The 23,126-nt window shown below is 52.8% G+C and overlaps 3 protein-coding genes and 1 long non-coding RNA gene across 7 annotated transcripts; 2 read left to right on the top strand and 2 right to left on the bottom strand.

Annotated features, from left to right (window-relative positions):
* Nucleotides 1-48: 48 nt before the first annotated feature.
* On the top strand, nucleotides 49-1,214 carry SPATA25 (spermatogenesis associated 25). The gene is made up of 2 exons (XM_008274775.4): nucleotides 49-213; nucleotides 550-1,214. Exons 1-2 carry the CDS (start codon nucleotides 159-161, stop codon nucleotides 1,146-1,148), a joined length of 654 nt encoding a protein of 217 aa, XP_008272997.3. The 5' UTR covers nucleotides 49-158; the 3' UTR covers nucleotides 1,149-1,214.
* Nucleotides 1,215-1,469: 255 nt separating this feature from the next.
* ZSWIM1 (zinc finger SWIM-type containing 1) lies at nucleotides 1,470-22,762 on the bottom strand. 3 transcript variants are annotated; one of them, XM_008274777.4, is made up of 2 exons: nucleotides 22,630-22,762; nucleotides 1,470-4,002 (listed from the first exon to the last, which is right to left on the bottom strand). In XM_008274777.4, the coding sequence occupies exon 2, from the start codon at nucleotides 3,854-3,856 to the stop codon at nucleotides 2,489-2,491; it is 1,368 nt and encodes a 455-aa protein (XP_008272999.1). In that variant the 5' UTR covers nucleotides 3,857-4,002; nucleotides 22,630-22,762; the 3' UTR covers nucleotides 1,470-2,488. The 3 variants fall into 3 exon arrangements, with proteins under 3 accessions (XP_008272999.1, XP_069907873.1, XP_008272998.1); XM_070051772.1 differs by lacking the exon at nucleotides 22,630-22,762 and adding an exon at nucleotides 4,923-4,972; XM_008274776.3 differs by lacking the exon at nucleotides 22,630-22,762 and adding an exon at nucleotides 4,779-4,969.
* Nucleotides 6,408-22,845, bottom strand: ZSWIM3 (zinc finger SWIM-type containing 3). Of its 2 annotated transcripts, none has more exons than XM_051844988.2 (2): nucleotides 22,711-22,845; nucleotides 6,408-8,786 (listed from the first exon to the last, which is right to left on the bottom strand). In XM_051844988.2, the coding sequence occupies exons 1-2, from the start codon at nucleotides 22,782-22,784 to the stop codon at nucleotides 6,863-6,865; spliced, it is 1,998 nt and encodes a 665-aa protein (XP_051700948.1). In that variant the 5' UTR covers nucleotides 22,785-22,845; the 3' UTR covers nucleotides 6,408-6,862. The 2 variants fall into 2 exon arrangements, with proteins under 2 accessions (XP_051700948.1, XP_002721282.1); XM_002721236.5 differs by having other exon boundaries at nucleotides 22,630-22,784.
* LOC138844285 (uncharacterized) lies at nucleotides 12,125-13,918 on the top strand. Its single transcript, XR_011379854.1, has 2 exons — nucleotides 12,125-13,063; nucleotides 13,129-13,918. It is a non-coding gene; the product is annotated as an uncharacterized lncRNA (long non-coding RNA).
* Nucleotides 22,846-23,126: the final 281 nt, after the last annotated feature.

A 23,126-nucleotide genomic window follows, 5' to 3' on the forward strand; every position in this document is an offset into this window, starting at 1 on the left:
TCATTGTCATGTGCAGGTTCTAGAATGCACAGCTCAATGCCATGAGGCAGGTTCCGGGTGTAAAGGGGAGGGACTATGAGGTGGCATTCTAGAAGGGTGGAGAAGTGGCACAGGAGGCAGAGAACTATTTCCTCACAAAGAAGGGCTTTGGGGCAGTCATGTCCTACTTCATGTCTCCACAAACTCAGCTAGGTCTTCTGCCTCCTGGCCAAGGTGAGCAACGGGCTCCTGGAACTGCAGGGGGCTTCTGGATCTGGGGTGCTGCCCACAGCGGGGAAGGCGGCTGCCTGCTCACCCCGGCCATTCTCCCCAGGTCCTGCTCAGTCAGTAACTAGTTACTCATTCATTCACTCAACAAACACTCCTCTGTCAGCTGCAGTGCTGGGGCTGGGGGTGTGGATGTGAGCAAGTCTGAGTTGCTAACCCCTGCAGGGTCCTCTCGGGCTGGGTCTTATTTGGCCCTCCCAAACTCTGCTCCCCACGCGTTCCCTGCAGGGCTTCCTGCTGAAGGAGGCCAAGAATAACACTCCATCTCATTCCTCTCTGCAGGTGGGGCCGCTTCTCCTTCGCCCGGCTCATCCCTCCGGCTCTATAGTCCTGCAGAGCCGATGGTCATGGCCTCTGGCAGACTAGGCCTACTGAGCCAGAGGGCCGAGCAGGTGACACCTGCTGCCCAGGCCTGGGGCCCAGCCCTGGCTGGCTCCTCCGAAGCCAGAGGCTGCCCTGGGGGCACTGGCTGGGAGACTCTGGCAAGGAAGGAGTACAGCCACGCCCGATACTGCCACAAATTCCCTCCCTCGAGGCAGCCCGAGAGCTTGGGCTGGGAGGATGGCGGCTCTAGAACTTCCCAGCTGCGTGGCCCCAGCAGGCCGAGGCCCCTACTGCTGTGTGGGCTGTCACCAGGGGTTCTGCCCATACCCTCCGAGGCAGGGGGGAAGGAGGCTGGCTCCCAGCCGGACATCTGCATCCTTACCCTGGCCATGATGATCGCTGGCATCCCCACTGTGCCCGTCCCGGGCCTGCGGGAAGAGGACCTGATCCGGGCGGCCCAGGCTTTCATGATGGCCCACCCGGAGCCAGAGGGGGCCGTGGAGGGGCGTGGCAGGAGCAGATGCGTTTCCACCCAGCCTTTGGCCAGATGCCCCTAGGGAGAGCCGGGAAGAGCCAGCCTCCGGCTTCTGCTTGTAGCTGGATGAAATAGCACCAGACACACAGGGTGGCTTCTCCGTATGGTTTTTGGGCACCTGGGGCTTGGGGGCCTATGGCAGGGATGGGAAAAGGCTGAACCACTCTGACAAATCCAGTCTTTCACTAGGGCCCGGACTGCGTGAGGTTTCTCCTGGTAACACCAAGGAGAGGTGTCTGATCTGCAGGAAGTCCTAGACAAGGTGAATTTTCCTCCTACCTTAAATCCCCTCGCCTGTTGAAGGCATGCGGTGGGATGGAAGACAAGGAAAATGAGAACTCAGTTGTGCACCCACTGGGTGTTCAGCCCATTATATATTTTATTTACTTGTGAGGCAGACACACCGAGACAGAGCTCTCCCATCATTCCCCAGATGCCCACAGCAGTCAGCAACGGCCAGGCAGAAGCCAGGAGCCTGGAACTCAATCCAGGCCTCCAATATGGGTGTACTTGGGCCACTCCCTGCTGCCCCCCAAGGTGTATGTGAGTAGAAAGCTGAGCTCAGAATGGGAGCTGAGGCCTGAAAGCCCAGGTGCTCTGGCTGGGGCTGCGGGTCAAGTGGTGTCTGATTCTTTCATCTTACCCGCTCCGTGGGGACCCCGTTTCCCGAGATAAACAAACTGGGGCCTAGCGAGGGGACCTGGCCAAAGTTCCCAGAGTCTGTAAAGGCAGAAGGTGGCATCAAACATGAGGGTGGGAAAGAACCATGATTCACGTGTGGGGTCACCCCCCGGGCTTTTTTCTTTCCCCTGGCATTACTCTAACCTGGCTTCTACAAAACGAAACACTGGACAAGTGGAGCAATACGCAACATTCACCTTTATGGACCCCAGCGTAGGGCAGGGGCAAAAATGCTGGGAGCCCGGCCGAGCCACCCGCCCTGAGGGGCCTCTTCCTCTATGGGAGGGCTCTTGGCCACCTCACTCAGGGGACATGGGGCAGATGATGTCTCATGACCACGGCAGCTGCCAGCAAACCCAGCCCTCAATCTTATGGCCTGTTTTTTTTTTTCTCTTATCTCAGACCTGGGCTCACCTGGATCTGTGAAGATCCTTGAACTAAGGAAACCAAACCAAGAACACAGAGGCGCTCTGGTTTGGGCTGTGGCCAGCAGGGTCTCAAATATTTACTGTGGGGCCCTGGGCAGAAAAGACTTGTGGATTCTGTCTCACGGAGATAGACACCTAAGAGCCTTGTCCTCCTTATTCTGGAAGCAGGGCTCATGAAAAGCCCAGCGGCGTGTTGGGGGGGTCGCTGTGAGTGTGCACACGTGCCGGGGCCGGCCCTGGGCGCCGAGGGCGGTCAGAGCTGCACCTGCTCGTAGGGCCCGATCCAGCTGTCGGCCAGTTCCCGCAGGGTGCTGTACCGCAGCTCGAACTCCTCCTTGCTGCACTGCTGCAGGAGCCGCCCCACCTCCTCGGTGAGGAGGGTCACGGCCAGGCGCTTGTCCAGGGTCTCGCTCCACTTGCTGCCCAGGATGCCGCCGAGGCTGGTGGCGCAGCCGGCTGCCCACTGAGCCGGCAGCATGTCGGGCTGCAGCACCTGGCGGCGGGCGCTGAGCACGGCGAGGATGTGGCGGCAGGGCAGGTGGAAGGCCTGGTTGAAGTAGCAGCTGCAGCTGGCCGGCGGCTGGGGCTGCACCCTGTGGGTGTCCTCCAGGATCTGAATGTTCATCTTCTCCGAGCCGGAGCCGATGAGGTGCATGGACTTCTGGACCACGGCGAGCTCGCCCAGGCAGAGCTGGGCCGCTGGCCCCGTGCAGATGGTGTTGAGGGAGTGCTGGATGCGGGCTTCGACCAGCTGCTCCACTTTGGGGCTCTGCGCGCTAGCGTCCGAGAGGGCACCGCTGTCCTGGGGGCCCAGGCCCAGGGGGAGGCCTGCCTTGTTTTCGGAGTTCTGCATGTAGCGGAACAAGGAGGCCATGCCTTGTTTCTCGGATGCGGTGGTGCCGAAGAACTGGCTGAGGACGCGGGTGGTGACCTCGAGGCCCTGGAAGTAGCGGCTGCTCTCGGCCCGGCTCCGCCAGCGGTGGGCCAGCCAGATGCGATCGTTGAGCAGCCAGTGAGGGTGGAGCTCGGGCAGCCGGGCGGGCGGCACGCAGGTGCTCAGGAGGGCGTAGAGCTTCCTCAGGTTGCCGGCTGTGGCTGCGCACATGGTGCTCTGCAGGGAAGTCAGGAGCAGCGTCTCCACGGGCCGCTCCAGGCACAGCTGGTAGAACTTGCCCTGCAGGAACTTGCAAACATGGAAGGCCGAGAGCAGGATCTCGGCTGTGGGGAACTCCATGGCTAGGGTGGGCAGCGGGAGGAAGTGGGGGTCCACCAGGATGGTACAGACCCTCTCCCACGCTGGGTTAAATGTCTTGAACACCTGGAACACCTGGGCCAGGCCTTCGGCATCCTCCCGGGTGGGGATAGCAAAGTAGACGGCCCGGGCCAGGCGGCCCTCCAGCTGCACCCGGGGCCCGTCCACGAGGAAGGTATAGAGCACCTTGCCCCGGGGGTTGTAGGTCCGGTGGATGAACAAGACCTCCGGGAAATGGGCAAAGACGTCGTGCATGAAGCGGCTCTGGTAGCTGAAGCTGTCCAGCTGAGGAGTCTTGCCCACCTGCTGCAGCAGCACCGGCTGGCTCAGGTCCTTAAGCAAGAGTCCATTCAGCACCGTGAAGGCCATGGGGGACGATGGCAGAAACCGGCCGCCGGGCGCAGCACGCTCTCTCCGGACGGCTGCTGTCCGGGAGGCCGGGCGTCTGTCGGGCTCCGAGTCAGTGGAGGCTCCCGGCTGGACTGTGGCTTCCAGGCTGTCTCCCCAAGACGGGCCTACGGAGAGGAACAGAGGCTGAAGGAGACAGCAGGGACGTGGCTCCTCGCTACTGACCCCGTGTTTACTGGACACTTAACTGTGCGTCAGCACTGTCGGGGGGCAGACACACAATGGCCACGTCCACAAACAAGCAAGTCTGAAATAATGCAGGTTCCCATGGCCACCAACCTGAGCCAGGGAGAACAAAACGGGGGGGTGGGGTGGTTCCTTTAGCTCAGGTGGCCCGAGGAGGCGTCTCTGGGGGGGCCACACTGAATGTGAGCCCAGAGGCTAAGATGCCAGCCACGGGAAGATGTGGCTCCAGGGGATTTACACGGATGTGAAGGCTAGAGCTGCATATGCCCCGCCCCAAGGATTTGTACAGCACTTTATATTCACGGGTGACCCCCTGCCATCCGTTCTTTGCTTTGGTCCCGCTCTGCAGGAGTACAAGAGAGCTGCAAGGGGCCCACACTTGCTGTGTAACCCTGAGCAAGCCGGTCGCCCTCTCTGAGCCTCAATCCCTTCCACCGCCAAATGCGCTACCAGCGAGGCACTGCCTCTCCAGCCCCCGCGTAGCTCCCTGGTCAAGCGTCTCCTCTCACACTGGCCCCAAGGTGGGCTACTGTCCCCATTTTACGGATGAGAAATAGAGGCGCGAAGGTTACGAGAACTGTCCGCCGTTATTCTGTAAGTAGCAGGAAGCCGAGTCTTTGGCTCGGGATCCTGACTGCTGCCTGCAGGACCGGTGGAAGTCAGGGACGGGGAGGGAACGCCGCCTTTGACCTCTCACCTCCGACCCGGCGGGAGACCTGGGAATCTGACGCTCCCGTTCCGAGTCCGGCGGGGCCGGAGCCCGCTCTCCCACGCTCTGGGAGCTGCGTGATAGCCAACTGTGTTCAGTCGCCTCACACTTCCACCCTCCAGAATCACTCACCCCCAGCCTGGCTCCGCCGCCATTTCTCCCTATTTGACCCTGCCTCCGATCTGACCGACCTCTACGCTCACCAATCACGGCGCCAGCTTCGCAGCGACTCGGGCCAATGGTCTGAGGAGCTCGCGCTCGGTCCTCGGCGCCACGGACCAATCGTAACCTGGCAGTTTGTAGGCGGCTGCTGTTACCAAGGTTACGAGAGGCTCGTCTGGCAGCAACCAATGGAGGCATCGGAGCTCTGTGGCTGAACTCTGGAGCTCCCCCTTCTGGTAGACTCAGGGATGAGCACGTTACTATGGAACTCCCTGGATGGCCGAAAATGCAAAGAAAAAATAAAGAACAAGTTTTATAGAAATCCTATTTTTCTTTTTTGGGTCAAACTCCAGTCTCAGGGGGTGAGAAAAAGGAGCACATGCAGGTGTAGTCTACCTCCTGGAGACACTGAGGCCCGGATCTCAGCCTCTGCTGCTGCCTCAGCGTTCAGGAGCCCAGCCCCTGGAGCCAGACCTTGGTCTAGTCCAGCTCAACGCCTTCCAGGATTTTACAGGACAAGCCCAGCCTGGCACCCAGGCCTGTTTAAGATCCTGGTGAACTGGTAAGAGCCAACTGACCGCCATTTTTTGTCCTCGGCTCCTACTGAAGACGGCAGTCTGAGAAAGCTGGGTGGGTAACAGGTAACAAGTAGGCTCACCAACTAGCAACGCCAAAGGTCAGTTTGTCAAAAGTCACTGTTCCTGGCCGGCGCCGCGGCTCAATAGGCAAATCCTCCACCTAGCGGCGCCGGCACACCGGGTTCTAGTCCCGGTTGGAGTGTCGGATTCTTTCCTGGTTGCCCCTCTTCCAGGCCAGCTCTCTGCTGTGGCCCGGGAAGGCAGTGGAGGATGGACCAAGTGCTTGGGCCCTGCACCCCATGGGAGACCAGGAGAAGCACCTGGCTCCTGCCTTCGAATTGCAGCGCGACAGCCGTGGCAGCCATTGGAGGGTGAACCAACGGCAAAAAGGAAGACCTTTCTCTCTGTCTCTCTCTCACTATCCACTCTGCCTGTCAAAATAAATAAATAAATAAATAAATAAATAAATAAATAAATAAGTAAATATCACTGTGTCAAAAATGTTCCAGATTTTATACAAATCTGGAGGGAAAATGTGGGGTGAGAACAGGCCAGTGTGCCGATTTTTACACGTGAGCCACTTGCCTACAGCCCCTGCCAGTTGCAGTCGAGTCGGATTCAGGTTTCTCCCCTCCCGGTCTCTCTGGCCTCCTCCTGCTGCCTGGAGAAGAGGGCAAGCGACTGCTGAGGTTTGCACTGGAAGCTTCAGGTTCTATTTGGCTCCACAACTCCATTAGACTGATAACACTGAAAGTCCTTTAAAATTAATAAATCCACTCTGTCGTGCCCACTCCACGGCCATCAAGCCAGGAGTCCCACTGCTGTGCAAACCCCCTTCCTTCCCTATCAATCAAGCAGAACGCATTTTCCCTGCTCCTTTGATTTTAGTAGTAAAACTTTATTTAATATGAATAAAAATAGATACAAATAACAGATTCTTCATAAACAGCAGCAACAGTCAAGGACCACCCTCTTTCCCTCTGTCCGGCAGACAAGCCCCTTCTCCAGGCCCATCTGTCTTGCCCTGTCCTGGGGCGGGGTTCATCCCTAGGGGGCAGCTGAGATCTGATGGCAGCGGTTGAGGGGGACGAGCGGTGACCTTTCAACACAGAGAAAACTTTGGCCTTGAACAATGAATGAGGTGCCCACGGAATGCCAAAGGGAGGGCTGCAGGGGGACACAGCCGAAGGACTATCACACGGTGGGGCGCTCCTCCCTGCTGCCGCAGCCGGGAGACACTGGTCAAATGCTGCTCCCCAGCACGGTCGCCCTCTTTGAAGCCTCATGTCTCTGAGGAGAGGAGTCTGTGGTCCAACACGCCATGCAAGTGCTTCAATCGTGGATCACGGCTTCAGCAGGAGGGAGCCCCTCCCCCTCCTCCAGCTTTCCCCAGAGGAAGGGGAGGCACCCCACGTCCCGGAAGTCCCCCGGCGGCTGCGGCTGCGTGGACTCGGGCGGCTGGCAGGGGTCTGCCCAGATGTCGGCAATCTTGCGCAGGGTAGAGTAGCGCTCCTCGAGCTCTGGGCCCTCAGTCTGCATCAGCAGGTTCGCTAGCTCCCTGCTTAGGTCCTGAATCGTGCTGTTCCGCCCCTGCCTCTCGGGCTGGCCTGTGCTCGGGAGCCCTCCACGGTCCTGGAGCTCCCCGTTGGGCCCAAGAAGGTGCTGGTATTTCTTCTGCCACCGGCGGCACACCATGGCTTCGCCCACTGGCTGCTGGCTGGTGTGCAGGAGCGCCAAGATGTGCCGGCATGGCAGGTGGTACCACTGCTGAAAGGAACAACTGCAGCTACAGCCGTCTTTGCTGACCTGGTGAGAGTCCTCGAGCAGCTGCACGTCCACCGAGGAGCCGGCCACGCCCACCAGGTGGGTGGAGTTCTGCACCACCTCCCACTCGTTGTGACACAGCCTGTAGGCCAGCTCAGAGCCGCTCTGGTGCAGAGTGTCCAGCATGCCGCCCTGGGAGGGCTGCGCCTGCGCCTGCTGCGGCTCCGCCTCCGCCTCCTCCCCGGGGAGCCTGTCGAGGCCCCCTCCACAGACTCTGAAGGCCTTCTTGGACCTGGGCGGCATGCTGGCAGGCCGCGGTCTCTTTAACTTGGGAGGAGCCGTGGGCAGGTTCTTCAAGCCTTTGGTGTTAAAGAAGTCTATGTAATCCACAAAGCGAAGGATGCAGTCCAGCAGGGACTGCTGCTCCCGGAAGAGGCTGGACACCTTGCTGGTGACGATGTCCAGGCTGTCCATGTAGGTGCTGCACGCGTGCAGGCCCTTCCGTACATGCATGTACCACAGCAGCTCACAAGAGAACCAGTGGGCCTGCAGAAAGCTAAAGAGATCCTCATCTAGGAGGGCTTGGGACATCTGACAGAGATTTTTCAGGCTGGCGTCGGACGTGACAAACACAGCCTCCCGCAGGGCTTCCTTCATGAGCCTTTTGAAGGACGGATTTGCCGGGCTGCGCTGCAACTTCTTCTCCAAGAGGCGGGTTGTGTGGTAGATGGAGAGGAGGATGCGGGCAGCAGGGAAGATCTCCTGGAGGACGGCCCGGTAAGGGAACGAGGGGTCCACAAAGACCACCTTGACCTTGGGCCAGTCAGCGTTGAACTCCGTGAAGATGCTCAGCATCTTGGCCACAGAGGTGGCCGTCTCCGCCTTGAGCATGGCGAAGTGCACCACCCGGCCCTCGCGCTCCTTGTTCTCCACCAGGAAGGCGTAGAGGATGTGGCCCCGGGTGTTCTCCACTCGGTGCAGCAGGAGATTCTCGGGGAAGCGGGTGAACAGGTCGCTCATCTTGCTGCTCTGGAAGCTGAGCCGGTCGAGGTCCTGGTTGTTGCCCACGCTGAAGGAGGCCATGGAACCCTCATCTACCTTAAGAAAGTTCTTCATCACTTTTGCTATCTTGGCCAGGTCAGAAGGAGTGATGCCCTCCTGCTCTGCTTTTGAGGGCACTTGCACCTTTTCCAGGCAAAATGATGGTTCGACTGGCAACTTCTCTGCCGTGGCAGGGTCTGCCTCGGCTGCAGGCTGCACGGGTTGGAGTTTCTGCATGCATATCGTCTTCTGCGGCTTGCTTGTGCTATCTGCTCCATGACCAGCGGCTTTGGAGTCAACATGGATGTGATGGGTGTTCAATTCACTGATAAACAGTCTATCTAGACTCTCGTTGTACCGCAGGAGCAAGTAGGCCGGGCACGTGTCCGCCTTCCGTGTTCTCTTCCTGTTTGATTGGGTCCGAATACAGACAAATTTCACCTGCATATATCTAGGGAAGGTAGAGGGAATAGTAAGAAAGGTGCTGACCACCCCCTCTCTCTTATAAGATAAGGCACTACAGGGATTCATATTGGCTGAGAGATTTCCTGGAGACCACCACGTAGCATAGAATGTAAAAAGAAAGATTCACACGAACTCTACAGTCCCAAAACATTCAGCTCTTTAAGACCTCACCAATGTCAACTCCCTTCAGGTTCCTCTATGGTAGCTCTAATGCCAACTCTCCTTTTCCTCTGTTGCTATATATAGCTATCACCAACTCAACCTGATGCAGCAGGATACAAGGGAAAATAGACAAGTGGCGGCTGCAGAGTGCCTGGCTGGTTACTCCCTGGTTGAAGTGTCCCCCTTATCCCTATCCTTAGGATGCTACTTCTTTCTCCTCCCTCAGATACTGGTGATAAAAAGTGAAGTTCTGGTGCCAGCTCTGTGGTGCAACAGGTTAAGCCACCACCTGTGGTGTCAGCATTCCATTTGGATGCTGGTTCAAGTCTTGGCTGCTTCCACTTTCCATCCAGCTCCCTGCTAACGCGACTGGGAAAGCAGTGGAAGATGGCCCAAGTACTTGTGGGGGCAAGTGGGAGAACTGTAAGAATCTCCTGGCTCCTGGCATTGGATTGGCCCAGGTCCCCCTGTTGCAGCCATTTGAGGAGTGAACCAGCAGATGGAAGCCAGCGCATCCTCTCTCTCTAACTCTGCCTTTTAAACATATAAATAAATCTAAAAAAAAAAAAAAAAAAAAGATGTTCTAAGGATGCAGGAGGAGATCAGTGGTTATCAAGTGAACTCTTCAAGGCCTTCTGGGGTTACAGTGTGTCTGGGCTTGCTCTCAAAAAAGGGTTCTTTGCTTACCTTTTTTCTAATGAAAAACAAATAGCATCCTAAGAAAGTCTGATAACCAGGAACTGACATTGTGGTACACAGGGTTGGACCACTACCTGCAACGCTAGCATCCCATATGAGCACTGGTTTGAGTCACAGCTACTCTGTTTCCCATCTAACTTCCTGCTAATGCACCTGGAAAAGCTGTGGAAGATGGCCTGAGTACTTGGGCCCCTGCCACTCATGTGGAAGACTCAGATTGTGGCAATTTGGGGAGTGAACCAGAGGATGGAAAAATCTCTCTCTCTGCCTTTCTCTCTCTGTAACTCTGCCTTTCAAATAAATAAATAAATCCTAGACTTGATCTTAGCCAAAGGCTGAGAAGCAATCAAATAAATAAAACAATCCTAAAAAAAAAAGAAAGAAAGAAAGTTTGATAAGCATTGGGTTCTCTTTGGGGTCCTTTTAGCATTGTCTATTCTAGGCTGAAAGTATTGATTCAAAGGACAGTGGTAATAAATTGCGTAGTCAACCTTTCTACTCAGCTATCCTCATTTTTTAAAAAAGATTTATGTATTTGAAAGTCAGAGTTACACAGAGAGAGAAGGAGAGGCAGAGAGAGAGAAGTCTTCCATCCACTGGTTCATTCCCCAATTGGCGGCAACAGCCAGAGCTGGGCCGATCCAAAGCCAGGAGCCAGGAGCCTCCTCCGGAGCCCAAGGACCTGGGCCATCTTCCACTGCTTTCCCAGGCCATAGCAGAGAGCTGGATCAGAAGTAGAACAGCTGGGACTCGAACCGGCGCCCACATGGGATGCTGGCACTGTGGGTGGTGGCTTTAGCCACTATGCCATGGCGCCTGCCCCAGCTATCCCTATTTAATCCATGCTCTGAGGCCCAAGTTAGGGTTCTACATTCTCTGGGAAGCCTTTATGGGTGTCCCCAACCCACAGTAACTGCTTCATAGCATTTATCTAAAAGGCTCGGCAGACTTTCTGGGTAACAGTACACCTACCAGCAGAACAAAGACCCTGGAGGAAGGCTGTCTGGATTTGCACCCCCTCTGCCATTCAGAAGCTGTTTCTTTGGGCAACTCACTTTACCTCTCGGTGTGCAGTTTCCTGGTCATAAAATGAGATGACCTCACACTAGGGTTGTTACGAGGATTAAACGAACCACAGGCAAAATATTGGTTCAGCCTTCTATTCATGCTAAATAAAATGTAGCTACTCCTTCTGTTACAACTCCTATACCTTGGGACATTCTCTTGAATGTTTATGCAGTGCTTGCCCAATTGGATTGGGATGTCTTCCAGTGGCAAGACTAAGTTAGGCCTTATTTTATTCCAAGCACCTAACACAAGCAATTCCTTCATCAGATACTTATCGATGACGCACCAGGTGAATGATTCAGGCACCACCAGCGGGTGGGATGGGTCACACCCTCGTATCCCCAGGGAGTATCTCATCCCAAAGAGTAGGGGGTGGAAAAAAAATCTCAGTCCCTGGCATGACCTGGCACAGCCTGGGAGTCCCACCCACACTCCTCCAAACACGCCCGTCCAGCTGGTCCTGTTTGCCCATCCTGTGGGGCGAGTTAAGGAAAACAGGATGTCAGTCCCATAACAACAGGGCGGAGGGGCCTGGGTCTGAGAATGTCTGCACCTGCAGTGTGCACCGTGTCAGGCAGCACCACCGCTAGCTGTGGATCAGGGAGCGCTGGAGCCGGCCAGTGGGTGTGGCAAGGCCAGTGCGGGGCAGCCGCTGTGGGGCCTCTGCCTTGTCTTCTGCCCTCCACTACCTTGTTTTTCACATCACAGAAAGACAAACTACCGACAGCTTCCTGTGTTTACCAAGCTGCGTCTCGCTCTGGGCCTTCGCTGATGTCTGTCTTTTGTCCAGAATGCCCTTCCCAGCTTTCTTCATCTCAGAGCTTAGCCATCTTTCAGAACTACGCGCCACCATTGTCTTCTCTAGGAAGCCTCCCTCAAGCCCTTTGGCTGAGCACCACCATCCCGCTGGCTCATCTTAGACCAACTCCAGCTCATCAACCGAAGCTGACTTTACGGGCACTTAGTCAATGTCTGTGGAACTCCTCCCAGAAAGATCCTGGTGACCGTCAACCCCAGGCTCCGTTAATGTCCACCTTCCAGGGTGGCAGTGTGGGCATCCTTTTCAAGTTCCCCTTCTCACCTATGACCACTGTTATCAACAAGTCCTTCTAATTCTTCCCTACCACTGCTACATGTACTGAGGATTCATTATATGCCAGGGTATAGTAAGCCCCTAATACACACCATTTTGTACCGGGAAAAGTTCTATTATTTACATTTTGGAGATGGCAAACAGGCTTAAGGAGGTTCGCACAGATGAAAATCTGGGATTTAGACTAAATTTGCTTGCCTGTAGTCAACTAGCTAACTGTTCTGTTGCCTGGCTGTCTTCAAATTATTTCCTTTCTCTGGGCTGCTATTTTTACCTGTTCAGACTGACCCTCAGCACATCAGTTCGGGTCCATGACTTTCTGAAACATCTCTAAACAACTGTGCTTGCTGGGGTCATGAATTTCAAACTTTCTATGTGCTAGCTTGAAGTTTCTCTTTTCTGATTATTTTAATCTTTCTTATTAACCTATAATTTGCAGTGAAATACATAAATCTTTTGTAAAAATCTGTTGAGCATTAGTTATTTTCATTTGTACTTATTTCTGTGTTTTTGGTAAAAGCAGAGACTTGTTTCAGGACAAGAACACGTCTCACGTTTCTCTGAATCTCTGTTAGTGCTTATATAACAGCACACGATCGGGGCCTGGGGGAAGTCAGCCAGTTCCGCTCTCTTCCCATCTACTGTGCAGGTGTTTGCTTCAGAGGGCAGAGAGCCCATGGTGCCCCAGTGCCCAGCACATACTAGTGGTTTATATACATACACTGAGTAAATGTTCAGTGGATGATGTGGGCATGGAAAGTTCTTCCTATCCACAGGTAGTAGACCAGAAAAATCACTGGGAGAGAGTTTAGAAGACTTGGCTTCTAGTCCTAGCACTATTACTCTTAGTAACTTTGGCTAAATCTTTTATTGACTTTCAAACATGTACTAAGTTCTACTATGTATGAAACACTCCAGGAATTGCAAGGTCTACAGAGACAAACTAGGTAGTCTCTCTTTTCAAAGTCTGGTAAGGAGAGAGATTATTACATAGAGGGCCAGTAAATGAAGCGAACAGTTAAACAGACGTACACTGCAACTATAGGGATTAGCACAGATTAACTAAGGCTTTTTACTTCTTTCACGTAGATTTGTGTCCTTGATTGCAAATTGCACCTTGAATACTGAATAGATTTTTAAAGGTGATGAATGGATAAAGTCATTTTAGACAATACAACATGAAGTAGGAACAAGACCTCCAGGGTCAGAAGATGTGAGTTTAAATTCCACTTATTAGCTATGTGACTCCCAAGTCCTTATTCATAAATATGGAAATCACAGGCAGAGTACTGGTCTATGCACACAGCTGGTCCTCTATATCTGGGGGTTCCCAAATCTGTGGATTCAACCAACTGAAGATGGAAATATGTGGAAAAAGACTGCATCTGTACTGAACATATATAGACTTTTTTCTTGTCACTAGTCCTTAAATAATATAGTATAATAATACAGCATTTACATTGTATGAGGGTACTTTAAAAGGCTCATGGAAAAAAGGAATTAAAGGATACATCTTTTGTGCAGAAAACTGAAATTCATGCCTAATTTTGTCATAATATTATTTCTCATGAACTTACTAAGTATTTAAAATGCTTACTTAGTACTTACTAAGCATTTAAAATAATCTCATGTGACTTAGTGTGTGGAAGGAGGTACTCAGGTTATATGCAAGCAAGTACTAGGCCACTGTATAAAAAGGTCTTGACCATCCACAAGGTTTGGTATCCGTGGGGCGTCTTGGAAAAAATCAGTACTTGATCTAAGAATGATGAGTACTGGGCCAGCGCCATGGCTCACTTGGTTAATCCTCTGCCTGCGGCGCCAGCATCTCATATGGGCACCGGGTTCTGGTCCCGGTTGCTTCTCTTCCAGTCCAGCTCTCTGCTGTGGCCCAGGAGGGCAGTGGAGGATGGCCCAAGTGCTTGAGCCCCTGCACCCGCATGGGAGACCAGGAAGAATCACCTGGCTCTTGGCTTGGGATCCGCGCAGTGCCAGCCGTAGCGGCCATTAGGGGAGTGAACCAACGGAAGGAAGACCTTTCTCTCTGTCTCTCTGTCTATAACTTTATCTGTCAAAAAAAAAAAAAAAAAAAAGAATGATCAGTACTATTTAAAATGAAATCATTTAAAAGGCTGTGACAGAAGCTGCTGGCTGCCCACCCAGCATCCTTTAGTTCCTTTCTTCCGATTTTATTCAGGTTGCCATTTCTCTCCCACAGAGCTACGTGCTTCGGGGTTAGTCTAGGCCAATCAAGGTAATCTCATTAGAAATGGGCATGGGTACCGGCCCAATTCTAGAGAAGGAAAAAAACAGGAAATCTGCAGGAATCTTCTAAATGCGGGTCCTGCATTTGTGCCTCCTGGGAGCCTCCTCCAGGGCAAAGCTGAAACCTGATATTGGTAGTGTGGAAAGATGCGTATAGCCTGGGCCACTGAAAATATCACCTTGGGAGGCCCATCCTAGACTTGCTTCATTTTTACCTTTTTTATTTGAGAGATGGAGTGACAGAGAGCAGAAACAGAGAAAGCTATCCTACCTGCTGGTTCACTCCCCAAATGCCGGGAGCGCTATCTGGGTCTCTCACGTGGGTGGCAGGGACCCATGTACTTGGGCAGTCATCTGCTGCTCCCAGGGCACCCATGAGCCGAAAGCTGGATTTGAAGTGGAGCTGCCAGGCACGCTAATGTGGGTATCACAGCAGAGGCTTAACCCACAAACATCCCCAGAAACATTTCAGAGAGACCAGTGGAAAAAATATTTGAGTAGAATTTTACTTTTAAAATTGGGACTGAAGAGGCTGGCACCGTGGCTCACTTGATTAATCCTCTGCCTGCGGCGCCGGTATCCCATGTGGGCGTCGGGTTCTAGTCCTGGTTGCTCCTCTTCCAGTCCAGCTCTCTGCTGTGGCCCGGAAGGGCAGTGGAGGATGGCCCAAGTGCTTGGGCGCCTGTACCCGCGTCGAAGACCAGGAGGAGGTACCTGGCTCCTGGCTTCAGATCAGCGGTGTAGCTCCGGCCATGGCGGCCATTTTTGGGGGGTGAGCCAACGGAAGGAAGACCTTTCTCTTTGTCTCTTTCTCTCACTGTCTAACTCTGTCAAATAAATAAATTAAGAAAAAAATTGGGACTGAAAGTATGAAGTTAATATATTTCACAAAATTGGGTTATAATGGCAATACATGCCAATTCTTTAAAGAATATTTATTTATTTGAAAGGCAGAGTGACACCCACACACACAGTGTGTGTGGTGGGGAGAGAGAGAAAGGCCTTCCATCCATTGGTTCACTCCCCAAAAGCCCCCCAACAGCTGGGGCTGGGCCAGGCAGAAGCCAGGAGCCAGGAACTCCATCTGAGTCTCCCATGTGGGTAGCAGGAACCCAAGCACTTGAACCTTTACCTACTGCTTCCCAGTGTGTACATTAGCAGAAAGCTGGATCTGAAGTGGAGTGGAACTTGAATCTAGGCACTCAGATATGGGATGGGAGCGTCCCGAGTGGCGGCTTGACCACACTGTACTATAAAATGCTGCCTGGATATGCCAATTCTTAGGTTCTGATTAAAAGCATCAATTCATTTCCCCTTGCTCCCCTACACAGTTTCTTCAAACACTATGAATACTTCATTTCCTGTCTCACTTTTACACATACAAAAGTTAATTATGCCAAAATATTCCTGGGCTTTATCAAGCTTCCCAAGGGCATAATTTAATTATTTGCTAGGCAAATCCTGTGCTTTTCCAGTTTGTTCTTCAGTCAGCCTTCCTGAGATCCCTTCTCCACTTGCTAACTGGTATAAAGCTGAAGATTCTTTATGTCATCCTGTCCTGCAGGACTGGGACTTGCATATTGGGGGATGCGCCGTTTCAGTGTGTACAATATTATCTGCGCTACACTATCCTGATGTTTGTCACTTCTGTTCATCAGCCAGATACTGCAGATGTTGATAGGGATGGTAAGGATAAGCAGGAAGGAATGGTCGAGTGGTGACTAATTTTCTAAGCAGCTGATTTCTTAGCAAGATTTTTATGTCATGACCTTTGTTTTCCTAAACGGCCTTGTGACCACAGACACATGGATAATGAAAACTCTGATAACAAGGGTCTAATTTAAAGGGTGTGGTAAGGACAATGCCTGCAAAATGCCTGCAGAGTTACCGGGAATGCATTCCAGCAAGGTGTTAAAAGACGGTGGCTATCAAACTGGACAGCAATGGAGCGAGACACCAGAATACTTTGTGCACTGTTTGAATATCAGTCACCCACAAGTCAAAACAAAGAGGCAAAAAAAAAAAAAAAAAAAAAAAAAAAAGGAGAGAAACCGAACATAAAATAATAGATTCTGGGGCTGGCGCTGTGGCATAGCAGGTAAAGCTGCCGCCTGCAGTGCCAGCATCCCATATGGGCACTGTTTCCAGTCCTGGCTGCTCTACTTCTGATCGAGCTCTCTGCTATGGCCTGGGAAAGCAGTGAAGTTGGCCCAAGTCTTTGGGCTCCTGCACCCGCGTGGAAAACCCAGAGGAAGCTCCTGGCTCCTGATCAGCTCAGCTCCAGCAATTGTGGCCATCTGGGGAGTGAACTTGCGAATGGAAGACCTCTCTGCCTCTGCGTAACTCTGCCTTTCAACTAAATAAATAAATAAATTTGAAATTTGAAATAAATAAATTTGAAAGAAGAGTGACAGAAAGGGAGAAGTAAACCATCCATCGGTTCATTCTCAAATGGCTCCAATGGCTGGGGCTGGGCCAGGCCAAAGCCAGGAGCCCAGAACTCTCTCTGGATCTCCCGTGTGGGTGGAGGGGGCCTAAGTACTTGAGCCATTCTCTGCTGCCTTCCCAGGCACACTGGCAGGGAGCTGGACTGGAAACGAAACAGCCAGGACTTGAACTGCTGTTGTAAGTGGCAGTTTAATCCACCGCACCACGATGCTGACTCCATTACAATAGATTAACTGAACTCAAGAAAGGGGTCATGGGAGCCCCAATTTATGGCCAGTCAGAAATCCCGGAAGCCTGGACTTGTGACTGGCATCTGAAGGGATGCAGCCTCGTGGGACTGAGCCCTCAGCCTGGAGGAGCTGATGCTACCTCCAGGTAGAAAGTGTCAGAATTAAATTGATTTAGAGGACATTTGTCGGGTGTTCCCTGCCACGGCATTGCTTGCTTGGTGAGCAGAGGAAAAACTGCCACACGTCTGGTATTAGAAATGTGTCGTGAGAATGTGAGGATGAGAAACTGAGTTTGAGTTTGTTTAATTCTTCCGTTATCACACTTCTCCAAGGCCAGCCCCTCAACAGGCACATAGCTCGATTTCCCTGAAATGCTAGCTCTAATTACAAACGGAACACAACCTAAGCATCACGTCTTTGTCACACAACTCAGCATGTGAAATCAAACAGAACAGTATAAACAGCTTGGCTTGATGTAAAAAGAATGTTAATGTATAACAGTCAATTATGAAAAAGGTCAAAACACTTCCTCCCGTATGCTTTATAAACTGCTGTAATTGCTCTGCATAGGACTTTTTGGTCTCTGTTTTTAAATTAATTAATTAATTAGAAAGGCAGAGAGAGACAGAGAGAGATTGTCTATTTGCTGGTTTACTTCCCAGATGGCTGCCACAGCCAGGGCTGGGCCAGGCCAAAGCCAGGATCCAGGAACATCCTTTAGGTCTCCCAGGTGGGTGCAGGGGCCCACACAGCTGGGTCATCTTCTACTTTCCCAGGTGTATTAGCAGGGAGCTGGATCAGAAGTGGAGTACTCAGGACTCGAACCAGCGCCCATATGGGATGCCAGCATCGCAGGTGGTGGCTTAACCTTGTAGCCACAGTGCCAGCCTCTCCATAGACTTTGAGGTCCCCTTCCTCATTCTGTACTTATGACCTCGACAAATATCTACTGAGCACTGTTTCAGGTGCAACACCCACCTTCTTCTTCAACTGCCATCATGATGTTCCAGAAAGGATGAACTATCAGAGGCTGAGAGTCTTGCGAAGGTTGAGGACAAAGGCTGTGTCCAACTCAAGAGCTCTTCCTGAACCTCAGAGAACTGCAAGCTACCGTGACGTCTCCCATGCCTTCCATATAACACTGGCACTCTTATTTCTTTTTTTAAATTTAACTCACTTGGGCCGGCGCTGCGGCTCACTAGGCTAATCCTCCGCCTAGCGGCGCCAGCACACCGGGTTCTAGTCCCGGTTGGGGCGCCGGATTCTGTCCCGGTTGCCCCTCTTCCAGGCCAGCTCTCTGCTGTGGCCAGGGAGTGCAGTGGAGGATGGCCCAAGTGCTTGGGCCCTGCACCCCATGGGAGACCAGGAGAAGCACCTGGCTCCTGGCTCCTTCCATCGCCGGCTGCGGCGGCCATTGGAGGGTGAACCAACGGCAAAGGAAGACCTTTCTCTCTGTCTCTCTCTCTCACTGTCCACTCTGCCTGTCAAAAAAAAAAAAAAAAAAAAAAAAAAAAGAAAAAAATTTAACTTACTTGCTTTGCTTTAACAAGGAACTTTATGTCTATATGTTAGATAAATTACTATTTTTTTTTTTTTGACAGGCAGAGTGGACAGTGTGAGAGACAAAGAAAGGTCTTTCTTTTGCCGTTGGTTCACCCTCCAATGGCCGCCGTGGCCGGCGCGCTACAGCCAGCACACCGCACTGATCCGATGGCAGGAGCCAGGTACTCATCCTGGTCTCCCATGGGGTGCAGGGCCCAAGCACTTGGGCCATCCTCCACTGCACTCCCTGGCCACAGCAGAGAGCTGGCCTGGAAGAGGGGCAACTGGGACAGAATCTGGCACCCCGACCAGGACTAGAACCCGGTGTGCCGGTGCCACAAGGCGGAGGATTAGCCTAGTGAGCCGTGGCGCCGGCCAGATAAATTACTATTAAAGTCACCTCACTTGACCACCTAGTGGTATGAATATTTGGCTGTGGAAACCTGTGTTAAATTATCTCCCAAAGGGGCAGGTGTTTGGCTGAGCCACTGAGACACTGGTTCCATCAGAGCACCAGGTTAGACCATCACTTCCAGCCCGACTCCAGCTTCCGGCTATGCACACCCCAGGAGGCAGCAGTAACGGCTCAAGTACTTGGGTTCCTGCCACTCCCATGGGAGGCCTGAACTGAATTCCCAGCTCCGGCTCCTGGCTTCAGGCCCCAACCACTGCAAGCATTTGTGTAGTGAATCAGCAGTTGGGAGCTGTCTCTCTACCATTCAAAAACAAAAAACCACCTCCTAGAAAGAGCTCTCCCTTCTACCCGTCCCCTCCAAAGCAGCATTCCTCCCCAAACCTCACCTGTCACTCGAGAAGCCTAACACAGTAAGCTTTGCAGACAGCCACTGTGCAATTAGCAATCCCAGAATCCCCTTTCCAACATCCTGGCCAGCAGGTCAACTTGTCTCCGTTGAAGGCCAGGGCTGCTCATGAACTCACCACCTCTAAGCTAACACAGTCCACTCTTGTCCCTAATTTACTCATCTTTGTATCTGAGCTCAATGCCTGGCCAATAACAAACACTTGGCCTTTTACTACAGTTTGTTGAAGGAATATTTGTGAGTGAACAAGTGCTGGTAGAGAGCTACTACAGTCTGGTGGCTAAATACAGAAGTTAACAAGCCCGGCACTACACAGGCTGACCTGACCTGGCCTCAGTTCTTCTTCTTCTTCTTCTTCTTCTTTTTTTTTTAAGATTTATTTATTCAAAAGAGTTACACAGAGTGAGGAGAGGTCTTCCATCTGATGGTTCACTCCCCAGATGGCTGCAACGGCCAGAGCTGAGCTGATCCGAAGCCAGGAGCCAGGAGCTTCCTCCAAGTCTCCCACACGGGTGCAGGGGCCCAAGGACTTGGGCCATCTTGCACTGCTTTCCCAGGCCATAGCAGAGAGCTGGATTGGAAGAGGAGCAGCCGGGACTCGAACTGGCACCCATATGGGATGCCGGCGCTTCAGGCCAGGGTGTTAACCCACTGCACCACAGCGCCAGCCCCCCTGACCGAGTTCTGACATGTAAACGCTTTCTTACAGCTTTTTGAAGCCTTCTCTTACTCTCTGCTCTGATTTGCTCCCTGCCTTTCACCCCTCCCATTTCACACTGTTGACCACCTCCCAGGTGGTTTCGAGGGGCAGGTGCTTCTTGTCCCAGGTTCTCGGCACTGCCTGGCACTGCCTGCCTCTGCAGGGCCCTGTCTCAGTCCCTGTTCCTGCAGGGACTGTCCATCCCAGTCCCTGTATCTCTCCTCTCCTCCTCCCTTTTTCTTAAGCATGGACAACTCTGGGGATCTGAACCGTCAAAGTACATAAAGCAGAGAAGTAGAAACTGCTGGTCTCTTAACATTGACTTCTGGCTCTGCCTTCCATCTACAAAATAACAATCATGGGGCCGGTGCTGTGGCGCAGTGGGTTAAAGCCCTGGTTGCAGCGCCAGTATCCCATATGGGCACTGGTTCTAGTCCTGGCTGCTCCACTTCCGATCCAGCTCTCTGCTGTGGTCTGGGAAGGCAGTAGAAGATGGCCCAAGTCCTTGGGCCCCTGCACCCATATGGGAGACCTGGAAGAAGCTCCTGGCTTCAGATTGGTGCAGCTCTGGCTGTTGCAGCCAGGTGGGGAGTGGAAAACAGAAGGAAGATCTCTCTGTGTAACTCTGACTTACAAATAAATAAATAAATCTTGGGGAAAAAAAAAAAAAAAGCCGAGCAGCTAGACAACGACTGTGCCTCCTGCGCCTGCGCATCTCGGGCGTCCGTCTCAAGCCTCCCTCTCTCTCCTCCAGCCCGTAGTGGTTGTCCTCTTTCCCGAGTTCCTGCAGCACCATTTCCCCAGATCATGTTTAGCACCGACCACTCTTCCATTCAACAATTATTCCATGCCTGCTTTGCGCCAAGCCCTGTGCTACACACCTAAGAGGATTAAGGGCAGCTGTGAGTGTTTCGTATTCCTCTCGCTGCTTAGCAAGGGGATACCCACGCAGTGTGAAGTCCGAGTACCTCGAAACGGCACCCAAAGGCCCTTCAGATAGACTGCATCTGGCTTCATCTCCCGCCAAGCACAGCACCCCACCCTGTTTGACAGCTGAGTCTTTGCTCCCAAAGGCCTTCTACACAGCTTCTTTTGATCAAACTACTCGGTGCTGCCCAGTAATTGATCACAAATCTTCTCCAGCCTTTCACATGTATTCACAGCCCAGAGAAAGCATGCATTCCAGTGGGAAGCCTCCCCTACCTCCCAGGCATTTACCATCACATACAATATAGTGGCCTTGGTACCCTCAGGGGATCGGCTACAGGCTACCCCTCCCCCCACCCCCAGGCCAAAACCTGCTAATGATCAAGCCCTTTATATAAAATGGGACTGTGGTTCCGCATACTTCAAATCATCTCTAGGTTACTTGTAATACCCAACCAGATATACACGCTATGGTTATCATACTGTATTCCTTTAGGGAGTGCTTTTAAAAAGCCTGCGCATTTTCAGTGCAGACAAAATTTTTAAACACACACTTTTGATCTGTGGTTGGTTGAATCATGGATGTCAGGGAGCTGACTATACCAGTTAGCTTATCTGAGTCCAAGTCTGTCCCACCTTAAGCTCTCTGAGGGCAGTCTGGGAAGAATGTAGGTTGGCTTTCTAGTTATGAGCCAAACATCTCAATCTAGATGTCAAACTCAGATACACTTTGACCCTCAGAGTTGGCCTACAGGATGTGTGTTAAAGATGAAAATGCTATATAGGGGCCGGCACTGTGGTGTAGCGGTAAAGCCGCCGCCTGCAGTGCCAATATCCCACACAGGCACCGGTTCATGACCCGGCTGCTCCACTTCTGATCCAGCTCTCTGCTGTGGCCTGGGAAAGCAGTGCAAGACGGCCCAAGTCCTTGGGCCCCTGCACCCACATGGGAGACATGGAAGCAGCTCCTGGCTCCTGATCGGGGCAGCTCTGGGCACTGCAGCCAGCTGGAGAGTGAACCAATGGATGGAAGACCTCTCTCTCTCTCTGTGTGTAACTCTTTCAAATAAATAAATAAATCTTTTTAAAAAATGGATTTTCCACCTTTAAAAGCTGGACACGCTCACATGAAGTCTGGTTTCTGGCACGAGACCACTTTCCCACGGCACCATCCGCTGGAGCTGGGACAGGAAGCCTGCTTTCCTGTTCACACTCCTGTGGTCCTTACCACAAAGACTGGTGAGTGTGTTACTCCTTATTCCAACTGTGAAATCACAAGTCACACTTCCTTACACTCGAGCCCCGAAGGCATCTGAGTTTTTTCACCCATCTGAGCCTCTAAGCCTACTCTCATCTGTCCACGGGGAAAAAATAGCATTTACCTATAACTCTGGAAACGGAGGGCAGGTTGAAGCAGACATAAAGCCGGGGACATGGGAAGTGCTTGAAAACGACTGTTAATGCCAGGAGACCCGTGCACAGGGGAGCGGATGAATGAATGGACAACCCAACCAATGACCACGTCCCTGCTCCGGCAAGGGGAGAATGATGGAGGAGAGGCGTTTGCACCCCTCCGTGAAAGTCGCACTCTGTGTGCCTGGGGTGCTGCAGGTGCTCAAAAATAAATAAATAATAAATAAAAAGGGGGGAGGGGGAGGGGCGACATGTCAGTTACGAATTCCGAGAATTCGTGAACGGAGGCGTGGAAGCGATCCGGTGGTCAAGCGAGCGATGCCTGCGGAGGGTTCGCGAGGCGAGGCGTGCAGCAGGTGCTCCGCGCGCCCGCACCAGGGGCGGCCCCGGCCGCGGCGCAGGGCCCAGGGCCGCCCTCGGCCCGCCGGCCGCCCTCCCGCCCCGCCCTGCCCCGCCCTTACAGGACGTCCTCGCGGATGGAGGTGCCGTGGTTGAGGTTGTGGAAGCGGACGGAGACGCAGTCCCTGAGGATGAAGGAGCACCTGTTCTCCTTTTTGTAGGCGCTGAAGCACTCCTTGAAGTCCTCGTAGGTCTTGAAGCAGCTGCCCAGCTCCATGGCCGCCCACGCAGCCCACGCCACGGCCTGGCCCCAACCCGGGCCCAACACCTCACCAGGGGTCAGAGGTCACACCATGAGGGTTCCCAGCCTGGCGTGGGCCCAGGACGCCTTAAGGGGCAGCCACAATTGGGTGGCCGACTATGGAGCTCAGGAGGAATTCTAGGTCTGACAAGGTTATGAGGCTGGGGGCGTCTTAGCTTTCTGACAGAGAGGAAGAAAAAAAAAGATGACACTCGGTCCTTATTATCCAGGCCAAAGGCTCCGCCCACTCATGTCACAGCCAATCACACACAGAGTTCCCAGACTGGCACTCATTTTCTCCAAACGCCCGAGAAAGAG

The sequence above is a fragment of the Oryctolagus cuniculus genome, chromosome 11 (genome assembly GCF_964237555.1).
Source record: "Oryctolagus cuniculus chromosome 11, mOryCun1.1, whole genome shotgun sequence".
Lineage (NCBI taxonomy): Eukaryota > Metazoa > Chordata > Mammalia > Lagomorpha > Leporidae > Oryctolagus > Oryctolagus cuniculus.